Raw genomic sequence first — 19144 nt, 5'->3', positions numbered from 1 at the left:
ATAATGTTGCTGCTTCAAAGCTTGGTGTGACCACCAGATTCAGTGGATAAAATCATTGCTAAGCTTAGAAGATCACTGTCGTTCAATCAAACAGCAGAGCAAGAAACTTTACTTTGTTCTTTCATGGATGTATCAACTACTGATTTTGATCCCAGACAAATCTGATTTTCCTTCTAGAATAGAAACATATTTCATGGAAAATCTCAGTTCATAAAAACCCAAAAAAAAAAGAAGAGCAAGCGCTAAGCTGAACCACTACCTTCAAGCGATTAAGCAGCTGCAAGTGGCTGGAGAGCTTTAAGAGGATTCATGATAACACCATCGATAAGTCCATACTCTTTTGCTTCCTTAGCACTCATGAAGAAATCACGGTCTGTGTCCTGGTTTATCTTCTCCAGGCTTTGACCAGTGTGATACGCGAGATATCCGTTTAGGTTCGCCTTGTGATGCAGCATCTCATTTGCCTGGTTTCAGAGCATGTTTACTTGGATGGTTAGATTAAAAAAATGAATCAAAATCTAGTCTCTGTAGCAACTTAAGAGGATGTGACTGGGATGCACTCGTAAAGGCAAGGATGAGTAACCTGAATGTCGATGTCGGTTTGGCCACCTTGAGCTCCACCAAGCGGCTGATGGATCATTATCCTTGAGTTTGGTAGACTGTATCTTTTCCCTGCAGTTTTAACGAATGAAGTTAAGCTCACATCGAGACATTGAAGACTTACCTAAAAGACTATCCTATGAACAAAAGGGATTAAGAGACTACCTTTGGTTCCAGCACTCAGCAGAAAAGCTCCCATACTGTTCATAAGACAGATGAAAGGAGGGCATTAGAATCCATATAACTCCACATTTACCAAGGACCATAAGAAAACCAAGAGATAATGAGAATTAAAGGATGGTGAAAGTTTCACCTAGCAGCTAGACCGACACAAACAGTGGAGACATCAGGCCGGATATGCCTCATAGTATCGAAGATAGCCATTCCTGAAGAAAGTGAGAACAATGAAAACCGGAAAAAGAGATGAAAACACTTAACGAGATCACAGGGAAAAAAAAAGTAAGCTGATAAAAGTTGAAATTACCAGCTGTAACTGATCCACCAGGAGAATTAACATACATGACAATATCCTGTTCAACAATAAGCACTATCAGAATCCTAAAAGCAAAAACATCTGAATAAAGTAACAAAGACATGAAATTGAATTCTACTACAATATCGAACCTTAGTAGGATCAACAGCATCAAGGTACAGAAGCTGAGCTACAATAATGTTTGCCATATCATCATCAACAGCACCACCACAACGAATAATCCTCTAAACGATCAAAACAAAAGAAACCATTCATTGACAATACAACTAAGCTGGAAACTTATTCAAGGAGTAGAGTTTAATCAGTTTTACATATTGGAAGAGCTGACTAATGATACTCTGGAAACGCTCTTGCACCATAGGAGGTGGTCCTTGTCCTTGAGCATACACAGGAAAATACGGTGACGAAGGAACTTGCAAATCATCTCTGCAAAAGTAAACATAGTTCCATCCATCAAAAAAGAGAGTTTCCAAAATCACAGTTCAAAGAACATCGTCAAACTCAAAATTTCACCTCATGGACCAAACTCCTTGAGGAGATGGAGTCTCCGGTGTCCAGAGATTGCCGGAATATACAGCTTTCGGAGTTGAATTCTTCCTATCGCTAACTAACTTCTTCGTCTTCCTACAAACAAAAAAACTCGTTCAGTTCCCTTATAAAGCTAACCTAAAGAAGATTCAGAGAGAAAAGTGAGAGAAACCTTGAACGAAGGGGCTCGAAAGGGAGAGAGAGCTTGGGAGAATCGAAAGAGGAGCCATTGGGACTAGCGGAGACGAATCCAGCTGTAAATCTGAGAGAAGAAGCCGATGTAGAGACGCAAGCATGAGCCATTTCTTTTTTTGTTGTCGATTTGAGGGGGGATGGAATTTGAAAACCCTAGCTCCGTTCACCGGCGAGGAACCTTCCGGCTCTTTCTTCTTATCCTTCTGCAAATTTGGGGATTTCTTTTTTGCTTCTTCGTAGTGTTGTGACTAAACTGACTAATTGGTGCTGATGATATCTGAGGAGGGTGTTATCGGGTCGGGTTTAATTCAGGATGGGGCGGGTCAATTTTAGGTCCGATAATATTACACGCTAACGCCTTTCTGTACTTACAAAACGCGATTGTTACGTTTTGTTTGTTAAACAAGATTATGTGTTTATGGGCTTTGTGGAGACCATTACTGGCCCATAAGGCTTCCTAATTGTTTTTTAGTTTAGACGGTTTTCGAGTCTATTGATTGGCCAATAAATAAATCATGAGTTAAATTATTTGGACTCATGATTTGCGGAAGTCACGTAGGAGTGGGAGGATTGAGACGATGCATTCGGCGGCGTGGTCGGTGCCGGAGCAGATGGAGTCAATGGAGGGTGGCACGTGGAGGGAGGAGATGTTGAGATTAATTAGAGAGATCCGGGAGGTTTTTGAAGGCGTTTTTGAGGTCCGTTAGGTCTAAAATGCTCCAATGCGTCGTGAAAGCAGAGTAATCGGCCTCAGTGGTTTCGTCTACGCCGCCGTCCTTTGTGGTGGCTACGGTAGAAGAAGGAGCAGCGGAGGGGACAACAGGTGAGAAGATACGAGCGGAGGAGGAAGGAAATGAGAGGAGAGAAAACAAAGCAAGAGAGAAACAGAGCAATGGTGATGACTTCTTCATCTTCTATTATGAAGAATGAAGATTTTAGATATATATATATATATATATATATATTTTTGTTTATAAACACTAATTTTTGTTATTTAATTTATAGAAAATTTTCAGTTTTTATTGTAACACCGAACTAGTTCATGGATGGTTTGCGTTGCCAGTTAATGTTGTTACTTGTTAAAATATTTCATCATTATGGATGGTAATTAAAATAACTATATATAGATCATTCATATTTTATCAGAGATGGTTCATTGAGTTAAAAGTATGATTATTTTGGAATCTTGCTATATTAGTTTCGACTTCTTCATTCAAGTATGATTATTTTGGAATCTTATTTTATATATGGCCGGCCGCTTAAAAACATAGAATACAAGAGCTTTTTTTTATTCTGCTTACGACGATCGATTATATTATCCAATATCAATCCATATCTCCAAGTCCGGATGTGATTAGCTAATAACCACCATCTTCTTTCGCACATGACAAATCTTTTTAGGGTTATCCATGATAACAACTTTCCTATAAATTTCCAAGTTTGGATGTGATTAGCCACTATCTTCTTCTGCAAGTGACAAATCTTTTAGCCTTTAAGGTTATCCCCAACGGGGGCTTTTAAGAGAGGTTTTAGTGGAAAAGTAGGAAGAAAATAAATCAGAAAGAAAATAAAAGAAGAAGAGCTCCTCTTATTTAGTATACTCGATTTAATATAAGAGGCTGTGAGGTGTCAGCGCATGGTTGGATGAAGAGTTTTATTGAGAACCATTTTTTTTTCCCGATTGTGTTCTTCCCTTCCTCTCTCTTTCTCTCGCTCTCTGTCGCGAATCTCTTAATCGGAGGAGATTGATGATAGACTCTGGTCTCATCAATTGAATTGGTTGGAATCGTTGGAGATTGGAATTGAAAGTTACGAGAAGAGCAGAGAGGCCAACACTATAAAAAGCAGGCTTTGATCTCACTACCTCCACCGTGATCCCTCCACTGCTGCTCTTGCTCAAGCTTACGCTCCCGGTCAGGTACCATCACAATTTCGTAGCTTAGGGTCTATTGCAAAGACTGCTTCCCACACAATTTCGTAGCTTTGATTTTAGAATTATCTCAAAGGTTCTTCCTTTTTTGCCTTTAACCCTGTTGTGCTAGAGTTAGATTTTACAGTAGTGATTGTTTTTTTTTTGTTTCAATAGGATGTTTGTGGTGGGAGTAGCTACCAGAGACTATTCTCTTCCAAGCTTTGTTTATTTCTAACTTGGATTTCAGGATTAAAGGCACAACTGGAGTTGAGATTGCTTCTGGCCTCAATTGGTATTTAAAGTATAAATGTAATGCTCATGTTTCTTGGGACAAGACTGGTGGCATTCAGATTGCCTCTGTTCCACAGCCTGGATACTATTACCAACATGTTGTTACATCTAGCTGTAAGACATATACACGTCTTGGAATCAAACTTTTCTCATGTGTCAATGGTTATGTAATGAATCACTCACGTCACATAGCTTCTCCTGCTTACTTGTTTACTTCCAGATTCATATGTTTGGTGGGGATGGGATGGGAGAGAGAGATTATCTTTGTTTAGAGCCTCTTGCTCGTTGTTGACTGCTTCTATTTTATGAAAATGGTTACAAGGATCAAGGATATGGAAATCTCCAAACACCAGGTACTTCTCTTTTATTTTCTCTGCAAACTATGGGCTGGATCAGTTGATGCAGATGCAGTTTTATGGTTGTGATCAGAACATGTCTAGTATGGGTAACTCCGGGTTGATGCAGCATGAAGTTTATGGTTATGATCAGAACTTGTGTACGAGTGATATTACCGACAGAAACGTTCCAGATCCTAGTCTCTCAAACACAGTCTGAGATTTCTCTGAAATCAATCAAACTGTCCAATTATGAAGCTGTCTATGCATTGCATTGGTGTCTATTTGGTAGTACGAGGACAATTAATATGTATATTGCATCAACATATAATTTTCTTTATTTGTACCTTCTTTATGAATAAGAACATTGTGTTTAGTAAGTGTTGTTCTTGGTCTATATTTTGGTTCTATCTCTGCATTGTCACAAAATTTACAAGTTCAATATAGTTCTTTTTCGGTTCTGTTTTAGCGAATAAAAAGTTACCAAATTACACCCATCAAAGAGGGAGTTATGGGTGAGTTTATGAACAAGATTGCATATGCTTTTTCTTAAATGTGGCTAGCTTAAAATTTTATTCTCAAGATTGTTTCTGCAGTTGGTATTATGGTAAGCATTTCCTCTTTTTATGTATTTTACTTGTCATTTATTATGTTTTAATGTTTCCTATGTTTTAAATTTTATGAAATGCAATAATTTTATAAACATATATTTCAAATGCAATAATTTCATATTCTAATTTAATTTTTTTATTTTCAAAAAAGATAAAATAATTAAGAGACTCAAAATAGGAACCCACCATTGGAGGAAAAACTTTTAATTAACAAACCCAAAGTTCTTAATCATCTCAAACTACAAAATATATGAATAAACAATTTAAGAACCCTTAAAATATATCCCCCATTGGGCTTGCCCTTAGGGTTATGGATGCATTTCATGCATGCTAACTTTCCTATGATATCGGAATATCAAATTCCTTTGTAGTATTGGAAAAGGAAGAAATAATATCAATTAAAATTAAGAAAAATAATTTATCAAAACAAAATAAATTATAAGGGTGGAAATGACGTTGCTATATATGTATATATATATATATATACATATACTAGATAAAGTTACAAGGGTTTCAAACCTTCGATTGTATTGTGGATTCCTTAGAGGTGACGACAACTACGATCAAAGTGTTAGGTTTCTTGGATATCGATTTACCATGGCAGATCCCAGGGACCTCAAGTTCTTTCCATCAGACACGACCTTGGCGGACCATTATCTACGCAGGAGAATAGATACAGACAAGGAAGGTTTTATAAAAGACATCAAACTTTACGAAGACCATCCATGGCTTCTTCCGCACGTCAACAACAATCTGTTCAATGAGAAGGAGTTTTTCTACTCTGTAAAGAGGACGCTCAAAGCTCGTAAAACACCTAATCGCAAGGTACTGGGGCGAGGAGGCATCACCGTAGGGACTTGGAAGAGCAACGGCAGCAAGGAGGACATCGTCGACCATAACAATGTATTGATCGGATACAAAACAGAACTCTCGTACTACAAGCATGGAGATTCCACCGCCAGCGGTTGGTGTATGACAGAGTATTGGCTAGCGAGTAAGAAGAATGAGTTTCAAGAAACTGTCTTGTGTTATATCCGTGGGAAGAAGAAGCAAGTCAAAAACGTGTCCTCGTACGCGAGTAGTGATAGGGCTTTCGCACCTCGTGAAGACATGATTACTATGGTAGATCCTAGCCATCTCAAGTTCTTTCCAACGGACTTGAAGCTGGTGGAGCATTATCTATGCAACAGATTAATCACGGGCAAAGACGGCTTCATTACAGATATAAAACTTTACGAAGACGAGCCATGGCGTCTTCCGCACGTCAAAAACGATCAGTTTATTGAGAGGGGCTGGTTCTACTTTGTTGAGAGAACATGCGAATCTGGTAGCAAGACTATACGTACGGTACCCGGACGAGGAGGCAGCGGAGGCGGGACTTGGAATAAGTCAGGCTTGAAGACGGCTATCTTGGACGCTAACGATGTTGTGATCGGATATAAACAGGAATACTCGTACTACAAACATGTAAGAGGACAGCCAAAGAAAAAGGGAGAGCCCACCGGTTGGTGTATGACGGAGTATTGGCTAGGGAGTGATGAGAACGCTGCTGAAGCTGTCTTGTGTAATATCCGTGTGAAGAAAGACGTGGATGACCAATTTCAGTTACAGACTACTGAGACCAATAACAACATCGTCGAACATCCACCACTAGACAACAATACGGTCTCAAACGCTCTTGTCACCGGAGATGGAGGAGAGGGGTATGATTCGGAGACTGGACAACAAAACATGGACGCTGATGATTATGAATTCATGTTTGACACTGAGCTCCTTGACTTCGTTGATCAACAACAACCACTGATGCTTTCTCAAGACTCAATCCCTCCTCTTGAAGTTCAAGATTTAAGATCCACAAAGGACCAAATGGAGGAATATGCGAAAGAGCTGGAAAATATACTGGATAAAGACGAAGATGATGATGATGATGATATGGTTAAACAACAACAACAACATCCACATATCCCTCTTCCTCTGGAAAGCGTCACTCAACAACGAGAACAAGAGAGGATGATTGATAGTACTTTTGGTTTCATTGATCAACAACAACCACTGATGCTTCCTCAAGACTCAATCCCTTCTCTTGGAGGTCAAGATTTAAGATCTACAATGGAAGAATATTCGAAAGAGCTTGAAAATATACTGGATAAAGACGAAGATGATGAGAATGATAGGGTCACACAACAACAACAACATCCACATATTCCTCTTCCTCTTCAAGTTCAAGATTCAGGGAACCAGCTCGTAATTATCACGGAAGATGAATGTGTTGGCCGCCAAGATATCTTAAACCTGGATCAACACATGGAGAACTATGCGGAAGAGCTGGAAAATCTATTGGTTAAAGACGAAGAAGAAGATGGTGTTGATACTGCCAGTCAACAACAAGAACAAGAGAAGATGGTTGATACTTTAGGTGAGATGGATAGCGCAAGATTTGAGATGCAGGGCAACCTCTACTTTCAAGGTTCATATCTAGAAGGAATTCAAGAGATGTCTCCATGGGACAACATGACGATGATAAACACCAATCCTTTTGGGCTACTATTCAATACTCATGGATACGAGATGCAAGAGCCACCTGTCACAAATGGAGTCAATAAAAAATCGTTGGGCTGTGTTGCAAATTGTGCAATGCAAGAGCAGAGGAGAAAAAGAAGAAAGCAATGTTGAGTGCTCATTAGTTGTCGTAGGTTTTTGTTTTTTTAAAGCGTGGTGTTGGTGACGATAAGCTTAGTGTGTTTTTTGGGATAGTTGGTCTCCACATTGGAGATCTATTTAACTCGTTAATGTCAGTTTGCATTTTTGCATACGTATTTACAAACGAGAGATGATCGACTAACGAAGAAAAAAAGAATGAGAGAGTAAATTTATCCGAAGACTAGGGTCTTAATTACAGTAAGTGAGTGAACGTTACACAAAGAGAAGTTTTGTGTTACGAAGTCAAATACATCGTTCAACATCTTAGATCGAAAAAGTCGAAATCCATTCATTATAAATACAAACTTTAGAACGAAAAAGAAAATAAAAATAACAAAACAAAATAAAATATGTACACATAACCTAGTTTTGGCTCACAAACCAAATATATATCAATCATCAAAACGTATATATCTCAATTAGAAGCAGTCATGTGAAGCTGAACTAGCGAAGCATAAACCCCACCGTCGATTTTGATCAACGTCTCGTGAGTACCTTTCTCAGCGATCACACCGTTCTTAACGACGGCAATGACGTCAGCGTTTTTAATTGTCGATAACCGGTGAGCCACCACGACCGTTGTTCGGTTCACCATCACTCGGTCTAGCGCATCTTGAACCACTCGCTCTGATTCCGCATCAAGAGCGCTCGTTGCTTCGTCCAAAAGCAATATCTTTGGCTCTCTCACGATGGCGCGTGCTATAGCCACTCGCTGCTTCTGTCCTCCTGATAATTGAATCCCTCTCTCACCCACCACTGTGTCGTAACCCTAAACAATTGTATAGCTTGCGTTATAAGTAAATTTCCAAAAAAGCAGAGTTCTTGTATTTGTTATGTTTTTTCTTCCCTTACCTGTTGTATGCTAGAGATGAATTTGTGTGCATTGGCGAGTTCTGCAGCAGCTATGATTTCAGACTCGGTTGCAGCGTCTTCACTTCCTTTGCCATAAGCGATGTTGGCTCTAATCGTGTCGTTGAACAAGACAGGTTCTTGTCCCACAAGTCCCATCTGTTGTCTCAACCATTTCAGTTGCAGCTTCTTGAGCTCAACTCCGTCTAGGGTTATATGACCGGAATCTGGATCGTAAAATCTTTGCAAGAGCGAGACCACCGTAGATTTCCCCGATCCGCTTTCTCCTACCAAAGCAACCGTCTGAAAGAAAAACACAAAGAGACAGCGGATGAGTGTGAAGCTTATAAATTCCTAAGAGATAGTTAGGGTTTTGTCCAAAAATTTGTTTTACCTTTCCTGCACGAATGGTTAAGCAAAGATCGCTAAAGATTTGAATGTCTGGTCTTGCTGGATACGTGAAGCTTAAGTGACTAAGCTCAATATCACCCTTAATATTCTCCAACACTATCCCTGACTCATCGCTCGAGTCTATCTTTGATTTCCTATCGATGATTGCAAAGATCGAAGCAGCTGCAACCTTGGCTTTGCTAGAATCTGGAGCCAAAGAACTCGACTGAGAGATCCCAACCGCTGCCATAGATAACCCAAAGAACACCTGCAAGGTCCAGATCAAGATCCAATTCATTCTTCTTCATTACTAGATCACAAAGATTTTTCAAACATATTTAAGCAATGATTAGGAAAACACATTACCTGGAAAACATCATTGAAAGTAGTCTTGCCGTCTTCAACCAGTCTTGCCCCAGCGTAGAAGCTTGTCGCGTAGACACAAAACAGAAGGAAGAAGGAAAATCCAGTCCCTAATCCGCTGATGAGACCTTGGTTTATTCCGTCTTTGATTGGACCTTCGCATTGCTTCTTGTACATCTGCATCACTTTCTCCTCTGCGCAGAAGGACGCAACTGTTCTTATACTCCCCACCGCATCATTCACTAGCTGACTGGCCTCCTCGTACTGTGACTGCAAAGTTATACAAAACCAGAGTAAGTTTCTTGACCCACAAGAAACAAAAAGCCACAGGACTTTTACAAAACCGAAATCAACCAAACAGAGGATTTTTACAGAACTGAACCCATTGATGTACAAACCTTTGCGTCGGCGCTGAATCCTTTCATGAACTTGACTTGAACGAAACCATTTATACCAATAAGAGGAAGCATCACCAAGATTATAAGCGCCAATTCCCAACTCGCAGTGAAAGCAATAATTAATCCAGCCGCAGCAGATGCAGCGTTTTGAACCGCTAGAGCCAATGCATCTCCAACTAGAGCCCTAATCAAAGCTGCATCAGCTGATAGTCTTGCCCCCAGCTTACCACTTGAGTTATGTGGCTCATCGAACCAGCTAACTTCCATGTGAACCGCTCTCTCAAAACACATTGATCGAATCCTCCGAATCAGTTTTCCACCAGCTACTGCAAACAGATACATTTGAGCCGGCGAGACGATCAACGAAGTTACTCCAAGAGCTACAAAAGTGATCGCCCAGAATCTTGAATCTTTCTTTAATTCTTCAGCTGGTTTGAAGAACGCTTCGATGACTTTTGAAATCAGAATCCCAAAAACCGGGAAAATCGTGCCATTGATTGCTGCTGCTACGGTTCCTAGAATGAGAACCGGGATCTCAGGCTTGTTTAGAGCTGCTATTCTGGTGAGTGATACTTTTGGGAGTGGTTCTTTGCCAACTCGTTGGCTACTGCTACCAAGGTTATTTCCAACAGACAAGGTTTCACTACTAATAACAGACTCCTCTACCGAAGATATGTCTGATGGTTTAGCATCTTGACCCTTGTTTATCTCTTGTAACCGAATGAGATGCGAATAAGCTCCCTCAGCATCTTTTAACAACTCAGAATGCGAACCCTTTTCCACCATTCTGCCGCGGTGAATCACCGCAATCATATCCGCATTTCTCACCGTGCTTAACCTATGTGCGACAATTACCGTAGTCCGGTTAACCATCACTCTATCTAAAGCCTCTTGAACCACTCTTTCGGATTCTGCATCGAGCGCGCTTGTTGCTTCATCCAGAAGCAAAATCCGCGGATCTTTGAGAATAGCTCTCGCAATCGCTATCCTTTGTTTCTGTCCACCCGAGAGCTGTGTCCCGTGCTCTCCTACCATTGTATCCAACCCTTGAGGTAACTTATCAATAAACTTTGCCGCATTTGCTAGCTCGGTTGCTGCTTTAATCTCTTGAAGCGTTGCATTTTCTTTCCCGTAGGCGATATTCTCCATGATGCTTGATGAAAACAGAACCGGTTCTTGGCTGACCAATCCTATTTTGCTTCTGATCCATTTCAACTGAAACTCCTTAAGATTAAATCCATCAATAAGTACTTCGCCTGCTTTCGGATCATAAAACCTCTCGATCAAACTAATCACCGTAGATTTGCCACTTCCACTTTCTCCTACTAATGCTGCTGTTGCACCGCTCGGGATAAACAGAGAGAATCCGTTGAATATATCCTCGTCTGGCCTCGCCGGGTAACTGAAGTGAACATCTTTAAGTTCAATGTCTCCTCGGATATCTCCAAGAACCTTTCCATTCACGTCGTAAGCATCAATCAAAGGCTTTCTTTTGATCGTCTCAAACATCTTATATGCTGCAGCTTGACCCGCGGCAAATGCGGTTACACATGGAGATGTTTGCCCGAGCGACCTAAAAAAGAGAAAACATAGAACAAATATTGCTTTAAGTGAAAAAGACATGATACTATATATAGAAATGATTGTCTAGACAGCTTACCTTGAACCCACAACCACAATGATGATGACGTTGATCACATCGCCACCGCTATACCCTTTTTCGAGTATCATCTTTCCACCAAACCAGATAGCCAAAGCATATGTGCTGAAATACACAAAGAACATTATTCCAAATCCTAAACCGGTTGAGAAACCTTGTTCAACGCTTGACTTATACGCCGATGTTATGAACTTCTTGTAACTATTAATAGCCTGCTTCTCTCCCGTAAAAGAAGCAACCTTTAATCCAACACAAAACAAAACAAAAAAGTTAAGCAACAAATCTCAGTTAAAGATAGTTTTGTATCTTAAAAAATTGAGTTTTACCGTTCGGATAGACCCTATTGTCTGTTCAACAACAGTTGCTGCTTTCGCATAAGCGGCTTGTGCCCGAGAAGAAGTTCGAGTGACTATAAGTGCCATGGCTGCACCAGCCATTGCATTAAGAGGAATTGAAGTTAACATAATCAATGTTAGTAACCATCCTTTGAGGAAAGCTAAAACAAATCCGCCCACGAAAGTAGAGATCAGCTGAATAAACTTCCCAACCTGCAAGATTCAAGAACAGTAACACACTTTTAAATGAATCTACTCGTTACAGCCTGAAACCACAATACCCAAGTTTCTCTAGTAGTTGTATATTAATCACCTTCTCACCCATGGCATCTTGTATAAGAACAGTATCTCCAGACATTCTACCAATAACCTCTCCTGTGTTTGTTTCGACATCGAAAAATCCAATGTCTTGTCTCAGGATTGTTTTCAGATAAGTACTTCTTATCCTCGCCGCTTGTCTCTCTCCAGTTATCATCCAACAAGCCACCTCTACAATAACATAAAACACCAAATAATCACCTCCCTAATTCACTAATCCTTATGTAATATGCAAAGGAGAAACCAAAAACACAAAATTTTTCTTCCTTAATTCACTAATCCTTATGTAAAACTGCAAAGCAAAGGAGAGCTTACGAAGAAACGCAGCTCCTAGTGTTCCAAGTGCAAGGTAGACGAATTTAAGACAAACCTATAAAAAGAAACATAATCAGTGAAATGTGATCCAAAGAATAGTATAAAATAAAGTTAAATATGACCATTACTAACCTTTGAGACAACATCGACAATGTATTTTTTATTCTGATTCTGTCCAAAGGAATCAATGAGATCACCAAACAACAATGTAACGAGAGGTAAAGAAACACCATTCCCAATAGCTCCGAGTGAGCCACAGATCATCAAGAAGACATCAAACGAATCTGCAAACGCAAATAGCTTGTAGAAAGGAACTGTCTTGGTCTTCTCATCGTTTTTTACTTTCTTAGTAGTCTCTTCTTCTTCTCCTTCTTTAGGACTTTTCGAACTTGAAGGTTCACGTGAAACAGATTCCATTTGCCGGCGCTGATACAAATCAGATAGTTTTTGAGAAATCTTAGAGTTCGCTAATGTAAATCCAAAAGAAACAATCAACTTGGGAACAAAGATTCGTCCTTTTTAAAAAAATTCAACCTAAAGAGTTCCCAGAAACTAGTAGTACCAATGAAACAGAGTCTGTTTTGGGGAAAAAAAAGAAAGTCACATGCTTTGGGCTCAACCCGCAAAACCCAAATCAGAGATTAAAAAAAGAGAAAGAAGTTGAAAGAGAACAGACCTGAGAGATGCGGTGAGAAGCCAAGATAAATTGCTTGAGAAGCAAGGAGAGTGGCTATGATTAATGGAGGAGAGTGGTATTTGTGCAGATAGGGAGAAGGATATAAAGACGTTTAGTACGCACATGATTCCAATATGTCTCCGTCCAACACGTTTGTGTTTAAAAACAGTTGATACACAGAAAAAAAGAAAAAGAACCATTTGCCTACAAAATCAAGATGTTATATGTGCGGCTTATAATAAACGATGGATAACAATTGAGATTCTTTTTTCTGTGTGGTAGAGAGCATCTCCAATGATTGGATCCATTTTTTGGGATCCAACAATATTTATAACTGAAAAAATGCAAAGTTACAAGTTAGAAACTGGAGAAAGTTTATTAGTTTTGACATAGTCCAATGGGAGGGGTCTAAAATAGGAGGATCCAAAAATTCAAATTTAAAAAACTTGTGTAAACATAAAAGTGAGAATGCTTAACACACAAGGCAAAATTTATAGTCCCTTGCAACTTGAGCTGATAATTTTGTAGTCCCTTGCAACTTCAAATCCCTGTCAGAAAACATTTATATCAGTTGTTATAACAGAACTTTTCAGCAAGTGAAAAGAGTTTGTTTCAAATCTGCATATATATATGTATTTTAGCACAGACCAGAAATGCTTTATTGCTAAAAGATTCGCCATTTAACGTACACATCCAATCTGCAGAAGTGAATTTGTTTCTTCATCAAGCATATATAATCAAACAGGTGTAAACCCAAACGAATAAAGATCCAGAACCGAAGAATCATAGATTAACATTCAACCAGAGATAAAATGTAAAGACCTCTTTCTTGTTTCTCTCTAGCATCTTGAAGTGAATGTCGAGAAGTGTAGAAGTGAAGATATCAGCTTTTTTTCGTTCTACAACACAGAAAACATCAATAATAAATTAAAGGTCAATACTTGTTTAGAAGATATATAACTGATAGAGTCCGAGACAATGAAACTGTTGTACATATAGCATCAATCAGCAAGGGATGTAAACACACACATCAATCAATCAACAATCAAGCTGTTAGAGATTTGATCTCAGAGGTTTCTTAAAAAATAGCAATCAAAGACTTACTCCCAATTCACTGGTATATATACTCATAATCAATCAAGCCCTAAAAAACAATCAAACAAAATCAAAAATTTCAGAATCAAATAAAATTGACTAGAAAGCGATAGTAAAATCATAGACGAGACCTTTCAAAGCGAGGGCGACTCGGACGCGATGAGCACACGAGCTTCTCCAAGTAAGAGTAGAGCTTCAACTTCTCTGCGCCGGAATTCGCCTGAAGCCTGATCAAATCGGAAAAGACAAGTTACTGAGGAAATTGAGTGGAGACGGTGGTTATAAATTAGATAGAAAGAGATTTGTAAATTAACCATGAAAATCTAGTATAAAGGAATTGTTCTTCTAAGCTGTTAAGAGTTAAGAGCTTCTTCACCGTTGTGATTTCTCCTCTTCCGATTGAAACAAAGATTACAGAGAGTGAGAAATTAGGGATTTTTTTNTTTTTTTTTTTTTTTTTTTTTTGTCTGTCATACTCTTATCTCAACCAACAACAAATTGACACGTATATTTGAGGGGATCTGATTAAAGTTCCAAAATTAAACCCGGTTCCTTTGTTTCTTTCTCATTATTGATTTATTTTTTAGATACTTATTTGTTGGACACTTGAGTTAAAACCCCCCATTGGAGATGATCTCATAGTTTAGATTTTAATTTTAATTGAAACAGGTCTTTTTTTTTTTTTTTTGACAACAGAAATCGTTTACAAACAATACATGTTGCGGAGAAAAACGTGCTTGGCGTGCCAATTTATCCGCACTTACATTTACAGTTCTTGGAATTAGAGACAAAGAGAAAGAAGAAACTCCTTCATATCCATCTTGATATTGTCAAGGTAAAGTTTGAAGGCCAGCCAGTCCCGAGGCGAAGACACCATCTTTACCAAGTCTGAGTAATCTGTATAAAAAACCACTTCCCGATAATCATGTCCAATCATACACCGCATAACCCCAACAAAGGCTTCTACTTCGGCATGCAATGGTGAAAGACTACGTCAAAAGTTGGTTGCACCCCTCGTCGTCAAAGCGTCTTAAAAAAACAAACACACCCATCCTGCACCCGCAAAAGCATCGCCTACTTTCCACGAGCCATCTACAAAACACTGATAGCCTGAAAATCGATTAGGAAGGTGACCTAGTCGCCCCAGTCCCCGAGCACCGGGGGTTGGCCAAAGGAGATGGATCCTCTTCCACCTCCTCTACCTGAGCCTGCAGTCAGGAATTCGCCTCTCCAACCGCTAACCTTACTACATCCTCTGGTTTTTCCATTACATTATTACATATAAATTAAACTATGTAATTAAATACTATACACATTTTATACTTATTAATATTTATCTTACTATATATATATATATATATTATGTTAATATTTGTATTAAATTAATATTTGTATTAATTAAATACAATACACATTTTATTTGTTGTAGTTATTAACATTTGCTATTATTATATTAAAACACTAAATAATATTAATATTAGTACTGCAAAGAAATATATGTTGAGGAATAAGGTAAAATGAAAAGAGACAAATCTTGTCAAGGTCGAAATCCATTCATTATAAATACAAAATTTAGAAAGAAAAAGAAAATAAAAATAAATAGTGACAGCTTCATAAACTTGTATACAACAACAACAACAACAACAGAAAAAATACATGTTACGGAAAACAAAACAAAAATAAATACAAAACCTTTTAGTACATTAACCATAGCCTAGTTTCGACTGCAGCCAAAACTCTGAAATTTTTAGCTCTCATAAACCCAAAAAAATATATATATCATCAAAACGTATATATCTCAATTAGAAGCAGTCATGTGAAGCTGAACTAGCGAAGCATAAACCCCACCGTCGATTTTGATCAACGTCTCGTGAGTACCTTTCTCAGCGATCACACCGTTCTTAACGACGGCGATGACGTCAGCGTTTTTAATTGTCGATAACCGGTGAGCCACCACGACCGTTGTTCGGTTCACCATCACTCGGTCTAGCGCATCTTGAACCACTCGCTCTGATTCCGCATCAAGAGCGCTCGTTGCTTCGTCCAAAAGCAATATCTTTGGCTCTTTCACGATGGCGCGTGCTATAGCGACGCGCTGCTTCTGTCCTCCTGATAACTGGATCCCTCTCTCACCCACCACTGTGTCGTAACCCTAAAAAATTGTATTGCTTGTGTTGTAAGTAAATTTCCAAAAAAAAGCAGAGTTCTTAACTCTTATATATATATAGATTCTGTTTTTCCCCCTTACCTGTTGTATGCTAGAGATGAATTTGTGTGCATTGGCGAGTTCTGCAGCAGCTATGATCTCAGACTCGGTTGCAGCGTCTTCGCTTCCTTTGCCATAAGCAATGTTGGCTCTAATCGTGTCGTTGAACAAGACAGGTTCTTGTCCCACAAGTCCCATTTGTTGTCTCAACCATTTCAGTTGCAGCTTCTTGAGCTCAACTCCGTCTAGGGTTATATGACCGGAATCCGGATCGTAAAATCTTTGCAAGAGCGAGATCACCGTAGATTTCCCCGATCCGCTTTCTCCTACCAAAGCAACCGTCTGAAAGAAAAAACACAAAAGAGACAGAAGTTGATCAGAAACAGAAACTTATAGACTCCTAAGTGATAGTTAGGGTTTAAACGAATTGGNTTCCCCGACCCGCTTTCTCCTACCAAAGCAACCGTCTGAAAGAAAAACACAAAAGAGACAGAAGTTGATCAGAAACAGAAACTTATACATTCCAAAGTGATAGTTAGGGTTTAGTCCAAAAATCTGCTTACCTTTCCTGCACGAATGGTTAAGCAAAGATCGCGAAAGATTTGAATGTCTGGTCTTGCCGGATAAGTGAAACTTAAGTGACGAAGCTCAATATCTCCCTTAACATTCTCCAACACTGTCCCTGACTCATCGCTCGAGTCTATCTTTGATTTCCTATCGATGATTGCAAAGATCGACGCAGCTGCAACTTTAGCTTTGCTAGAATCTGGAGCGAAAGAACTCGACTGGGAGACCCCAATCGCTGCCATAGTTAACGCAAAGAACACCTGCAAGATCCAATCAATCCTTCTTCATTACTAGATCACAAAGATTTTTCAAACATATTTAAGCAATGATTAGAAAACTAATTTACCTGGAAAACATCATTGAAAGTAGTCTTGCCGTCTTCAACCAATCTAGCCCCCGCGTAGAAGCTTGTGGCGTAGACACAAAACAGAATGAAGAAGGAGAATCCAAACCCTAATCCGCTGATGAAACCTTGTTTTATTCCGTCTTTGATTGGACCTTCGCATTGCTTCTTATACATCTTCATCACTTTCTCCTCCGCGCAGAAGGATGCCACTGTTCTTATACTCCCCACCGCATCATTCGCTACCTGACTTGCCTCCTCGTACTTTGACTGCAAAGTTATACAAAACCAGAGTAAGTTTCTTGATCCACAAGAAAAAAACAGAGAACTTTTAAACAGGGGAGATTTACAAAACCGAAATCAACCAAAAAAGAGATGGAACCAAACTGATTGATGTACAAACATACCTTTGCGTCGGCGCTGAATCCTTTCATGAACTTGACTTGAACGTAACCATTGATACCAATAAGAGGAAGCATCACTAAGATTATAAGCGCCAATTCCCAACACGCAGTGAACGCAATAATCAATCCAGACGCAGCAGATGCAGCGTTTTGAACCGCTAGAGATAATGCATCTCCAACTAGAGCCCTAATCAAAGCTGCATCAGCTGATAGTCTTGCACCCATTGTACCACTCGAGTTCTGTGGCTCATCGAACCAACCAACTTCCATGTGAACCGCTCTTTCAAAACACATTGATCGAATCCTCCGAATCAGTTTTCCTCCAGCTACTGCAAACAGATACATTTGAGTCGGTGAGACGATCAACGAAGTTACTCCAAGAGCTACAAATATGATCGCCCAGAATCTTGAATCTTTCTTTAACTGGTCAGCTGGTTTGAAGAACGCTTCGATGACTCTTGAAATTAAAATCCCAAAAAGCGGGAAAATGGCGCCATTTATTGCTGCTGCAACGGTTCCTAGAAGGAGAACCGGGATCTCAGGTTTGTTTAGAGCTGCTATTCTGGTGAGTGACACTTTTGGGAGCGGTTCTTTACTCGCTGTTCCAGCTTCCTCTTGGCTACTGCTACCAAGGTCTACTCCTGTGGATAAACCAACAACATTCATAGAATGATGACGGCTGCTATTTCCAACAGATGAGGCTCCACCACTAATAACAGATCCCTCTAATGATTTTTTCAAATTCGAATTCCGGAAAGACGATCCTGAAGATATGTCTGATGGTTTTGCATCCTTGTTTATCTCCTGTAACCGAATGAGCTGCGAGTAAGCTCCCTCGGCATCTCTTAACAACTCAGAATGCGAACCTTTCTCTACCATCTTTCCCCTGTGAATCACCGCAATCATATCCGCATTTCTGACCGTGCTTAACCTATGTGCGACAATTACAGTAGTCCGGTTAACCATCACTCTGTCTAAAGCCTCTTGAACCACTCTTTCGGATTCTGCATCGAGCGCGCTTGTTGCTTCATCCAGAAGCAAAATCCGTGGATCTTTTAGAATAGCTCTCGCAATCGCTATCCTCTGTTTCTGTCCTCCAGAGAGCTGTGTCCCGTGCTCTCCTACCATTGTATCCAACCCTTGAGGTAACTTGTCTATAAACTTTGCAGCATTTGCTAGCTCGGTCGCTGCTTTAATCTCTTGAAGCGTCGCATTGTCTTTCCCGTAGGCGATATTCTCCATGATGCTCGACGAAAACAGAACCGGTTCTTGGCTGACCAATCCGATCTTGCTTCTGATCCATTTCAACTGAAACTCCTTAAGATTGACTCCATCAATGAGTACTTCGCCTGCTTTCGGATCATAAAACCTCTCGATCAGACTAATCACGGTAGATTTGCCACTTCCACTTTCTCCTACTAATGCTGCTGTTGCACCGCTTGGGATAAACAGAGAGAATCCGTTGAATATATCCTCGTCAGGCCTCGCCGGGTAACTGAAATGCACATCTTTAAGTTCAATGTCTCCTCGTATATCTTCAAGAACCTTTCCATTTACGTC

At 39.7% G+C, this 19144-nt stretch overlaps 3 protein-coding genes and 1 long non-coding RNA gene across 7 annotated transcripts in view; 1 reads left to right on the top strand and 3 right to left on the bottom strand.

Annotated features, from left to right (window-relative positions):
* On the bottom strand, positions 39-2079 carry LOC104754228 (ATP-dependent Clp protease proteolytic subunit 5, chloroplastic). The gene is made up of 9 exons (XM_010476367.1): positions 1794-2079; positions 1607-1717; positions 1405-1519; positions 1225-1317; positions 1085-1130; positions 914-986; positions 766-800; positions 584-672; positions 39-464 (listed from the first exon to the last, which is right to left on the bottom strand). The coding sequence occupies exons 1-9, from the start codon at positions 1922-1924 to the stop codon at positions 270-272; spliced, it is 888 nt and encodes a 295-aa protein (XP_010474669.1). The 5' UTR covers positions 1925-2079; the 3' UTR covers positions 39-269.
* On the top strand, positions 3402-4711 carry LOC104754227. Of its 2 annotated transcripts, none has more exons than XR_762089.2 (4): positions 3402-3734; positions 3976-4133; positions 4240-4372; positions 4449-4711. It is a non-coding gene; the product is annotated as an uncharacterized LOC104754227 (long non-coding RNA). The 2 variants fall into 2 exon arrangements; XR_002036236.1 differs by lacking the exon at positions 3402-3734 and adding an exon at positions 3794-3822.
* LOC104754224 (ABC transporter B family member 11-like) lies at positions 7869-14497 on the bottom strand. 3 transcript variants are annotated; one of them, XM_019239445.1, is made up of 16 exons: positions 14379-14497; positions 14196-14291; positions 14074-14113; positions 13792-13868; positions 13618-13667; positions 12970-13517; positions 12426-12719; positions 12294-12348; positions 11974-12149; positions 11652-11873; positions 11326-11564; positions 9666-11238; positions 9271-9537; positions 8909-9172; positions 8518-8817; positions 7869-8434 (listed from the first exon to the last, which is right to left on the bottom strand). In XM_019239445.1, the coding sequence occupies exons 7-16, from the start codon at positions 12708-12710 to the stop codon at positions 8081-8083; spliced, it is 3735 nt and encodes a 1244-aa protein (XP_019094990.1). In that variant the 5' UTR covers positions 12711-12719; positions 12970-13517; positions 13618-13667; positions 13792-13868; positions 14074-14113; positions 14196-14291; positions 14379-14497; the 3' UTR covers positions 7869-8080. The 3 variants fall into 3 exon arrangements, with proteins under 3 accessions (XP_019094990.1, XP_019094991.1, XP_010474666.1); XM_019239446.1 differs by lacking the exon at positions 14074-14113 and having other exon boundaries at positions 12970-13303; positions 13451-13517; XM_010476364.2 differs by lacking the exon at positions 14074-14113.
* The window catches only part of LOC104754225 (ABC transporter B family member 11-like), a 13475-nt gene continuing 9927 nt past the window's right edge, over positions 15597-19144 (bottom strand). The window contains exons 8-12 of the mRNA XM_010476365.1: positions 17588-19129; positions 17184-17450; positions 16834-17097; positions 16313-16612; positions 15597-16216 (exon numbers count right to left, since the gene is read on the bottom strand). Coding sequence (XP_010474667.1) covers positions 15863-16216; positions 16313-16612; positions 16834-17097; positions 17184-17450; positions 17588-19129 — 2727 coding nt within the window. The 3' untranslated portion in view covers positions 15597-15862. The remainder of the gene's footprint in view (positions 16217-16312; positions 16613-16833; positions 17098-17183; positions 17451-17587; positions 19130-19144) is intronic.

This window comes from Camelina sativa, chromosome 17, assembly GCF_000633955.1.
Source record: "Camelina sativa cultivar DH55 chromosome 17, Cs, whole genome shotgun sequence".
NCBI classification, from domain to species: domain Eukaryota; kingdom Viridiplantae; phylum Streptophyta; class Magnoliopsida; order Brassicales; family Brassicaceae; genus Camelina; species Camelina sativa.
The sequence above is the reverse complement of the archived record's forward strand: the minus strand, read 5'-3'. Positions and strand labels throughout refer to the sequence as shown.

Coding starts and splice junctions, on each gene's coding strand:
- LOC104754228 (XM_010476367.1), bottom strand. CDS start 1,924: ATGGCTCATGCTTGCGTCTCTACATCGGCTTCTTCTCTCAGATTTACA. Junction 1,131..1,224: donor ATGCTGTTGATCCTACTAAG/GTTCGATATTGT, acceptor ATTGTTGAACAG/GATATTGTCATGTATGTTAA. Junction 673..765: donor GCTGAGTGCTGGAACCAAAG/GTAGTCTCTTAA, acceptor TTAAAACTGCAG/GGAAAAGATACAGTCTACCA.
- LOC104754224 (XM_019239445.1), bottom strand. CDS start 12,710: ATGGAATCTGTTTCACGTGAACCTTCAAGTTCGAAAAGTCCTAAAGAA. Junction 11,239..11,325: donor ATTGTGGTTGTGGGTTCAAG/GTAAGCTGTCTA, acceptor TCTCTTTTTTAG/GTCGCTCGGGCAAACATCTC. Junction 8,818..8,908: donor TAACCATTCGTGCAGGAAAG/GTAAAACAAATT, acceptor TTTTTCTTTCAG/ACGGTTGCTTTGGTAGGAGA.